The 10,199-nt window shown below is 45.0% G+C and overlaps 1 protein-coding gene across 2 annotated transcripts; it reads left to right on the forward strand.

The window, feature by feature from the left end:
* Positions 1-1,073: 1,073 nt before the first annotated feature.
* LOC119395708 (histone-lysine N-methyltransferase SETMAR) lies at positions 1,074-4,356 on the forward strand. 2 transcript variants are annotated; one of them, XR_007416492.1, is made up of 2 exons: positions 1,074-1,237; positions 1,452-1,721. XR_007416492.1 is itself a non-coding variant. In XM_037662718.2 (2 exons), the coding sequence occupies exons 1-2, from the start codon at positions 1,103-1,105 to the stop codon at positions 2,160-2,162; spliced, it is 813 nt and encodes a 270-aa protein (XP_037518646.1). In that variant the 5' UTR covers positions 1,075-1,102; the 3' UTR covers positions 2,163-4,356. The 2 variants fall into 2 exon arrangements, 1 of the variants encoding a protein (XP_037518646.1); XM_037662718.2 differs by having other exon boundaries at positions 1,075-1,237; positions 1,485-4,356.
* Positions 4,357-10,199: the final 5,843 nt, after the last annotated feature.

The following is a 10,199-nucleotide window of genomic DNA, read 5'->3' on the forward strand; positions in this document are numbered from 1 at the left end:
TGATTGTTGCTTTGCGCATTTTAAAATGTAAAACTTCAGTTACCACCAACTAGGCCAAATTTCCGCGTTTATTGGATATGTCCAGTCTTCATCACCTAACCTCTGGTGGAGAGCGAGCGTCGTCATCTGCCTGTATTACAACGTGCTCTGTGGTGACTTAAGCTGCGAGACAGTGTTTATCTCAAGGTTTCTTTTCTTAGACACCACGACTTGCCCTAGCTGTGTTGTGTGCTGCAAATATAGCGACTGTAGACTTGTAAAGCTGCGACATTGTGTAAGGCATATAAGGCAACTGGCGAGTGGAGTCGCTTCAGCTCATCAGTGCAATGAACATCAGGCTCTCACTATTCAATTAACGCCACAATCCACGCATCTGTGGCTGTAACTTCATAATGAAGGCACAACCACATTGCCCAAGTTTCAGCTTATCGCTGATCGTTCTCAAATATATTTTGCTTGTCCACGAACTTCTTGGCGTACGCAGATTGTCGGCTTGCAGGAGTATGAAATGGAAATGGCAGGTAGTGTTATGGCACCTGGAATAGCAGATCTCAACCACTTCGTAAGCTGCTTCGTTTTCGCTATTCGATGGCGTGCTGCCGGAGTTGATTACGGAGGCCACAGAGAGGGTAGCACAGCTCAACCTGTCAAGTGTCAACCTATCGCCAGCGATGGCTGCGATCGGTGGACGGAGCGATAGGTGGTTAACAGGTTTGCGCAAAAATAGGTGGACGACGAGCAACAACCAGCTTTCAACAGACTTGTGTGCATTCACACAGTCCATAAGTTTACAGAAAGGGTCCCAAAGCACTGGCGTAGCCATGGGGCGGGGGGGGGGGGGGGGTAAATGTGGTCGAGTGTCATTTTTTTGTCATTCTGAAAATTTTCAGGGGGGGGGGGGCAATGGGCCGGTGCTAGGACACCAAATTTTTTCTCCGGCTAACAATTACCGCTAAACGCCTGCCTCAACACCTTCTTAGACTGGCTCAAAGCCGACGGGACCAGCCGCCGCTGCATCCGCGTCCGGAAACAAGCAATCTTGCTTGCGACTACAGCGCCTCCGCTGGTTACGATTGCCACCGTTGCCGTGCCGCTACTCCGGATGGCAGCGAATGATGCGATGAAAGGGGCGATGGCGAGCCCTGGCCCTGCGTGCACAGACATCAGCGGAGGGCTGGAGCGCACTCCTGTCTCGTTTCTCAACGAAGTGGATGCTGAACAACTCCCTTACTTCGAGGTGAGGCAGTCGGTCCTGTGACGCAGGAACGGTGGAGCGATTTCGAGCAGTTGAACGGAAAGTAGGGGGAGAAACTGCCCCCGACTGCGAAACATTCGCGACCGCGGCGCAGTTTTCTTATCGATGTCTGTGCGAAAGCACATCCCTTTTCCTTGGCCCTTTTCGGGCTATTAAATGAGCAGGGTCTTGCTAGATATTTGCTTTTTTCTCTCAGCGATTGACTGACTCCTTTTGTTCTGCGCTGTAGTACACCACCAGAAATGTGCCGGGCCCTGGATCGGATGAGCAAGCATTTAACGAAGTGTTTGCCAGCTGCAGCTGCCGGCCAGCTTGCAGCTCCCAGTGCCCCTGTGTGGTGCGCAGCAAACGGGCAAGATGCGCCGCGACGATCGAGTGTTCTTCCCTGTGCACTTGCGGCCCCGCCTGCCCGATCCGTGATGTCCAGCACGGCCTGCGTTGCAGACTGCAAGTGTTCAAGACCCAAACAAAAGGGTTTGGCGTCCTGACAATGGAGTCCATTCTTCGTGGCAGCTACGTCTGCTCGTATGCCGGAGAAGTCATCAGCCTCGAGGTAGCACGCCAGAGGGTATCAAAGCTCGCATGCTGCGAATCGAACTACGTGATGGTGTTGCGTGAAAACGGTGTGGTGACGCTGGTGGTGGACCCTAGTAGCGTCGGCGGTGTCGGGCGATTTCTGAATCACTCGTGCGAGCCCAACCTGGCTATTACGCCTGTGCGTGCCGAGTGTGTTGTGCCCGAGCTTGCATTATTTGCGAAGAGAAACATTAGTGCGGGCGAAGAGCTGACGTACGACTACTCTGGCGGCTGCCACACGTCGTCACAGAGAAGCAACACAAAATGTGCCTGTGGTTCCAAACGGTGCTTCGGCTGGTTACCCATGGATAAACTGGTGCTGGGCTTCTGACCGTGTTGCCGATGGTATTTTGGCAATACCAACTGCCTGTAGAATTTCACCTAATCAAACTATCTGCAGTGTTTTACATTTCCAGCAGTGTAACGGGCACATGCGCATACATTACTAGCGCAGAGCGCTTACTCACCTAGAATTCAACAAAGAGGAGGTTTGGAGCACACGAACACGTTTCAGCAATGCATGATGATGCCCGTCTTGTAGACGAGACCACATCAGTCACAGTTGTCCATCTCCCTCCAGCGCACCTGTATTTCTTGTGTCTAATTTTGCACGCATCCACTTTTCAACCTTTGTAAGCATAGGAAAAGTACCTATTACTCAAGTTTACTTGTGGCATTCAAGGAAGAGGATAAAGCATACGTTATGGACATTGTTGATGCAGTGAGGATCTCTGTAAAATATATTGGAACACTAGTTGGTTCATTCTAGTGAGCCACAAGATCAACCAGCACTCAATCTTTTTGTGAACCTCATGTGCTGTCCTTTTTTCCAGCGTGCATTTAGTAATCAGCCATTAGAATGATGATCTTGTGCATCATGCAGGAGAATAGAGCTGGACTAACTGTGCAATTGAGCAAGGTACACAAAATAAATGTGTCATTGCTATGATCAAATCTTGGAAGCTTAAGTGAGGTTCTATAGAACAGTATGCTACACGTCTAGAAAAAAAAATGAAGCTGCTAAGGGCTGCTAAGGCATAGAGTTTCCTACAGTAATCACTAAAAGGAACTCTGATGTTAGTGTTGATTCAGCGAGCATGATAACCATGAGTATGAAGAGTACCAAATTAAACTAAGGAGCCTTGATTGAATTGATTATACAACAGATGTTTATTAAGTCTAAGAATACATGAGTATGCGTAATTTACCATGCTCTCTTGTTCGCCATCTGTTAATGATTGAAGCTGGAGGCCATCACCATTGCTGAGCTTCGATTTCCTTCTCACCAGTTTTCGGGTAGGTCTTACGTTTTGCGCTCAGGCTCCGCTTTCTGTACCAGAGAGTAGTAAATGGATTTGCCTAAGCTTCGTTCTTCTGGATTCGTACAGTTCTGTGACTTACAAAATGGGTCATTTGCGACAAAATGTGTTCAGAACATGACAGTTGGCAATGCGTGTTCATGCACACAGCTACTCATCACTTTTATGCAGTTAGAAAAATAAGATTGCTCTGAAATTTAGGAAAATGATGTGGCAGTGCTAGTGTTGCCTCCTCTTCTGGTATCTGCATTTAGCAGCACTTGTAAAGATGTAAGTGCCAGATAATTTAAACATGAAAGTGTTTTATGACGGGGCCCACTAAGACTTCACTGACATCATTTTTGTCATGGATGTGACGCCGGTAAAATTCACATTAATAGATGAGGAAGAAAAACCAAAGCAAATGTTTCGTTGATTTGGATGACCTGGGAGGCGAACCCAAAACCTCCCAAGTGCCTTATATCTCTCGCAGCTTCTCCCTTTCACAGTGACCTTGGTTGGCGGGGGGCAGTGTCGCCATCTGGGATCAGTGAAGTACTGCATCATGAGACTGCTTCGGTTGTTTTGGCTTCCGGTGCAGCAAGACACACGCCAGCAGAAAGCGGAACGCCTTCCTGCTTTCACGGCTCAAGCTTTGAACTCTGCCTGTCGCGTTGCGTGGGATTCAGCATATGGTGTGTCCAGGTGTATGTTAACTACTTCAGCTACAACAAGGGTTGAATCATGATCTTTGGTGCTAGTCGTCGGGATGAAGATGTGCCACTAGGCGTCAATGTGGGCGCATCCATGTCAAATGGTGCTACAACTGCCAAGCACCAATAGACATTGTGCAAGCTCTCGTACATCGATGTACAATGAACAATCAACTATACTCCTGTGAACACACGGTTCACTTTCGTACTATACCGATTCCTATGACGGAAGGATCAACCATGTTTTTTGACATAAAACTGCTACTTTTGTCATTAGTCATGATGTACCGTAAAATCCCGAGCAAGCGCCCTTCCCTTCTGCCATTTTCACTGTTTCATTCACTCTTTCTATTTACCCAATGAGGTGAATAAAAATAGTGAATGCATGCGTGTTCAATAAAGCATTCCATTAGAAGCACGGGTATGCCTTTCATTCTGAGTGGCTATTCCGCCGTCATCTTGAATTTTGATCCGTGACCGAGCAAGGGCCCCCCTTCCAAATCTTATCAGATGATCTTTCACCGTGGGAAGGGGGGGGGAGGGGGGAGGCGCTTGCTCGGGATTTTACAGTAGTCATCCTTTCAAGTGTGTAATAGAATAGTAAATGCACAGTTTCAATATTTAATCTGTTATCGCTCACCTCTATTAACGCAGGATAAGTGCAGCACTGCATTTTTATGAACTATGGCTCAAAGCACTACTCAATGTCATGGACGAAGGGTAGTTTTCCTCTGTGCTTGGTAACTGGTCTTGCCTAAAAATGTGATCTTAAAATGCACGACAGTACTGCCTTGAACTGGTTCAAAAGTCACTTTTTAAATTTAATCTATGGGAGCTTCTGCTTTTTGTCCATTTGGTGTCTCTCAGGTGCAAACGCTCTCTGCATACCATGTGTGTTAGCTCAGCATTGAATTGATCAAGTAGCGCAAGAGCAATGCTGTACAAGCTGCAGTTTTCAGCGCATACACCGTTGCTACTCGGAATGAATGTGGCCCACGAAAATGTCCAGACAGTTTTTGCAGCATTCGATGCAAAGAAAGAGAAAGTGGCAAATGCTCACCGCTGAACTTTGCAAAATGTGAATGGAAGTACGTAAAGCTAGGCCCAACAACACTGCAGTTAATTTGTGTCGCCAAAGCTACACAGGACTGAGACAAAGGACACAACATGTGAGCATTGCAAACAATGTTAATATGAGTGAGAGGCTGCCGCTCTGCCAGGGTCCAGCCACTGTGTTTGTCACAAAATGAAAAAATGCAGTAATCTCACTCGCATTGCTGAAGCATGAAAGTAGCAATAAACAAAGCCACCAGTACGATCGAAGCTGCGAGCCCGAAGAAAAGGGAAAACTATGTGGTAGCTGCAAAATCTCCATGGTAGCTGAACGATTGCAGCACCAGACTTCTCTTTAGTAATTATCGCAGGCAACTCAATATAATGTTCACCCCCCCCCACCTTCCTCAGGATTAGGGGATGGACTATACAGTACCGTGCCATGAGATGCACTACTTAGCCTAACTTTTACTAGGTCCAGGACAGTGCTCAATTCATGGCTAAACGTGGGCCAAACATGAGTTTTTTTGTTTTTTTTTTGCAGAAACACATTTTTGGGAAAAGTATCCCACATATGGATAAATTTGTTTATGAACTGCTTATAAAATCTTATAAAAATAAATTGCTCAATAGCTAACAATTGATAAACACAGTTTTATGTGGAAGCTGTATCTTCACTATCATTCGAAAAATCACTTAGTACTAAAGTGCACCTTTTAGCAACACTTATTGTGGTGCATACATTTGTGTCTTATAATAATGTCGGGGTACTGTTTGAACTGTTGAAAAATTTTGTATTGAAAAATATTTCACTGCATGGCTTTCCATACTGTACTGAAGTGCCTAAATGTTTAGAAAGAAATTGCAGATGGTAGAATGCCAGAGGTGGGACCAGTGGCATACCAACTTCTTGCAGGTGCAATGCTCAGATGACAAACGTGTTCAGTGTAGCATTTCCGGCTCCTAATTGTACAAGTGTACGTGGAACTAATACTGTGTCTTATAAATAGGTCACTGGTGTGAAAGAGGCACGACACTATACACATTACACACACCACTCACACATTTTTCAATCAGTAAGACTGGTTTGCACGGGCTGGTTCATTGTTCTTCAAAAGCGCAGCGCGTATAAAAGACGATAGTAAGAAGAAACACACAACGAGATCGGAATTGCTAACAACTGGTTTTATTTGCACCAAACCCTGCCTTCCAGCAGCGCGTGATTTCATTTGTGGTTATTATTCCACAAGAAGTCAACCTGTTTTTCATTGGTAAAAAGCATGCGTTATAAAGAAGCATGTTGATAATGCAGGCCAACCTTAAAGGGCTCCTAAACCACTCAGAGGTCGAAATTTAATTGTGGTGTTGCAGTTCTGCATGCGTCCACAGTGAACACGTAGCCATAAGAATTTTTTGAAACGGTGCCTTAATAGCAGAGTTGCACGTGTTTGATGATACAAAAGACGCCCTCCCTTGTTTCGCTCTTTCCTTTGTTCATCGGCTCGTCTCTCCTTCTGACCGAGTGTTCCTCCTCACCATGCGAGGAGGAAGAGCAGCAAGCGTGCGTACCCGCGAGTGGACAAACAGGCATTGTAGATGACGAGCAGATGACATGTTGACGACACGGCGAACGTTGAGGGAATGAGAAATGCCGAAAGGCACGGAGAGAAGGGACTGTTTCTTGGAATTTGTGGGGCGTCTGTGGCTCGGAGCGCTGCCGCGTTTGGCATTGTTTATTGTGACGGCATTCTTAACTCGATGCGTGTGTTTACTTGAAATGTTAAAGAAATTATCAGAGGCGATTTAGGGGCCCTTTAAATCATACTATCTGTAGTTCGTCATTTAGCCGCATTGCCGCCATCTCAGCAGTGTTTCCACGCAGTCCAAACAATCTGCATTCCATCTGCATTTGAACTGACAGCCGAGCGAGTTTGTCTTGATTCATTGTGAATTGTACAATGCAAAATACAACTCGGACGGCAAAGAAGCACGCATGGACAGTGCTGACTCCTCTATACCATGTAAATGCTAACGTTTACATGCACGCGAAAGGGAAATTGATTAACAAGCAGAAAGAGAAAAAACAAAAGGTTCCCTCGTCTGTTTACCGCTTGGCATGACTTTTAGGAATTTGATCTCCTTATCGCTTAAGCAGGTAGACGGCTAACAGATGCACATTGTACTGTTTTTGTAGAATTACTTTTTCTTCATGTCGCTGCGTCTACCTATTATCACCTTATTATTGAACAGCAGCTTGCCCTGATGCTTCGTGGAATGTGCTGCCAGGTTTGATAATCGGTCATATTTTTCGTATTTTCCACTGGCACTCTCGTAATCTCACATTGGCACACCTTCCACTTCGTCCAATATAAGTATTGCCGCATGGCAAATGGTTCTGGGATACTACATAGCCGTGGAAGTGCGCACATTCGCGTTTGTATTGTGCGCAATAAACCGTTAGTTGAGAGTCTCCGCTGTCTACATGTGTTTCTTTGCTCTCCGAGTTGTATTTTGCACTGTACAAATCAATTAAAGACGAAACAATACCGCCTTAGTTTCAGTATGGTAACTTTAAGTGGTTTTCGTTGACGCAAATCACACCCATTGAGGTCTCCATTAGCTCTTGTTACTAAGTTTGTATTTAAATTTCCCACAAAAGATAATCTGGTATCATCTACATGAATGATAAATTTAGCCTTGTTATCAATGCTTGCGATCTCATCAAGGCAAATATTAAGCAGAAAAGATCACAAAATGCTTGCCCGGGGCCCGCCACATTTAACCTGTTTTTCGACTGACCATTCCATCTGGAAAGTACTGTCCATGTTCGGCGTTGTAAATGGGATGAGTACGAAGAACGTGTTACTCTTCTAATACCATAAATTTTCACTTTCTAAACAACTCATGTGGTTGAGAAATCAAAGTGCTTCAGAGAAGTCTTAAGAATAAGCTGAGTGCCAATTTTCTACTGTAAGAGATCGGTGGTCTTCCCGAGGAGGAAGACCAAGTTCAGTCAACTTATTTTTATGAAAACCACATTGAGAGGGTAGCATAAGATTATAATAACTATGAATATACACACTAAGTGTCGTTCGTGACCCTCCTCTTTTTACAGTGGTGGAGAAGGTGTGGTGAAAGAAGGCAAGTGTCTCTTTGCTTCTGCCCCTCCAAGTAAATAAGCTGTAGGCAAGTAGGCGATTGCAATGTTAAACTAGTCCGCTTTGTTTGCTTCTGTGTTAATTGTTAGCTATTTATGATTGATAGAAATTTTCTTGGTCATGTCCACGGCATCCGCTCGTAACGCAATGTAACAAGTGCCGTGGCAATGACCCACCACATTTATTTAAAAATACTGCTGTCTCGATTTCGAGACATAGGAGGAGTGGGTACATATTTTAGTACAAACAACAAAAGAAAGAAGCGCTAAAGTTATACAAACAGATGAAGGTATGATATGCTTACATAGCTGTACAACAAAATCTTCAGGTGCGAGTACAGATGTTGATGGGAACACAGAAAAAGACAACCGCTAAGACAATGCAAAACAGATTAAAACTAGATGAGTATTCGTAGTTTCTCAATGAACTCTTCATGAGTCAATGCGCAAAGCGAACTATCCAAGTTGTTCCAGGTTTCAACAGTGAATGGAAAAACGAAAATTTAAAACCGTCAATATGTGTCCTGAAAGGATATAATGACCAGTTATACGAAATATAAGAAAAAAATATATAAAAATAAATTATCTCCAATACTGCATATTTTGGCCATTGAGTCTTCACTATTGGTAAAAAGATGTTTGGTGACAATAAAATTTCCTGCTTGTTACGTGACGTCACAAATCTGCGAATACTCGCTGCGTGAAAGTTGTGTGGGCACACACTTTAGTGTGCCCACATAACTTTCGCCGAAAGTTTTTGGAATTGCCGGACAGTGGCTCTTTCTGGTTAGACAGAACAGAATAAAAGCATGGCAGAGTGATCCAACGTTATAGTGCCCCTGCTCAGCGGTAGTCTCCTCTGAAATGTTCTGAGCGCAAGGCGCGAAAGCGTCGCATAGGTGGTCCGAAGCGCAGAAAGCCTACGGTACATGGTCGTCAGACATGGAAGACAATCTTCACAGCAGAAGTCTAGGATAGATATGTTATGAAATTTCATTATACAATTGTGAGTGCTGTGTTGAATGAAAATTTCGTCTCCATTTGTTCGTTTCCCAGTGTGCAGCCAACTCGAAAGCAGTGGGAGGGGCCTCCCCCCCCCCTTCTCTCAGTGGGGGGGCCCAGTGCCCCCCCCACCGGTAGATACACCTATGGCTGGGACAGTTAGCATGTAATGCCCCATACACATAGTTATTAATTATACAGTCAACCGCAAAAGGTTACGGACCACGCGAGCTCTTGGCCAACAGCCTCTTTACGACAGTTCCACTACATTGGTGATAATTGACAGCAGCGCTATGCCAAGACGCATTCCTTCCTTAATCGATGACCTGTTTATTTTAACAGCGAAGCTGTTAAAGCTGGAGGTAAAATGTATGACCGCAGAAAACTATCACCATCATAAATGGGTAAGTGCCACAGAAATTGGGCAAATTCCACTACTCACCACTGGTCCACTAAAAAGGAAGAAGGCAACACTTAGCCCAAGAAATGGCTGCGAAATGACGGCGGCGAGCCGAAGACCCTGAGTACTTACAACGAGATAATACTAGGGAATGAGAAAGGCAATGGTGGCTGTGAGAAGACCCGGAAGCGATGGACGACGTACCCGTAGATCTGTGAGAGGTGCGAATAATTGGTTTCAGCGCAAATTTCTGTCTCTGCAGTTTGGACATCCGTGTCATGTCTGTGACTGTTTGTAGTTTCAGTCGAACCTCTCTGCACTGAGAATCAACCTAGAAACAACCTAGCTAAAGCCTAGCGACAACCTAGAAACAACCTAGCTAAAGCCCCAGCGACAACCTAGAATCAACCTAGAAACAACTTAGCATCACCTAGCTAAAGCCGAGCGACAACCAACAAACAACCTAGCTAAAGCCCAGCGACCTAGAAACAACCATCAAAATCATCAACCTAGAAACAACCTAGCATCACCTAGCTAAAGCCTAGCGACAACCTAGAATCAACCTAGAAACAACTTAGCATCACCTAGCTAAAGCCTAGCGACAACCTAGAAGAAACCTAAAGCCTAGTGACAACCTAGAAGCAACCTAGCATCACCTAGCTAAAGCCTAGCAACAACCTAGAAGCAACCTAGCATCACCTAGTTAAAGCCTAGCGACAACCTAGAAACAACCTAGCTAAAGCCT

This window comes from Rhipicephalus sanguineus, chromosome 6, assembly GCF_013339695.2.
Source record: "Rhipicephalus sanguineus isolate Rsan-2018 chromosome 6, BIME_Rsan_1.4, whole genome shotgun sequence".
NCBI lineage: Eukaryota > Metazoa > Arthropoda > Arachnida > Ixodida > Ixodidae > Rhipicephalus > Rhipicephalus sanguineus.

Excerpts from the sequence above, each read along its gene's own strand:
- LOC119395708 (XM_037662718.2), top strand. The coding sequence starts at position 1,103 with ATGGCAGCGAATGATGCGATGAAAGGGGCGATGGCGAGCCCTGGCCCT. Across the intron at positions 1,238-1,484 it reads AACAACTCCCTTACTTCGAG|TACACCACCAGAAATGTGCC; the intron begins GTGAGGCAGTCG and ends TCTGCGCTGTAG.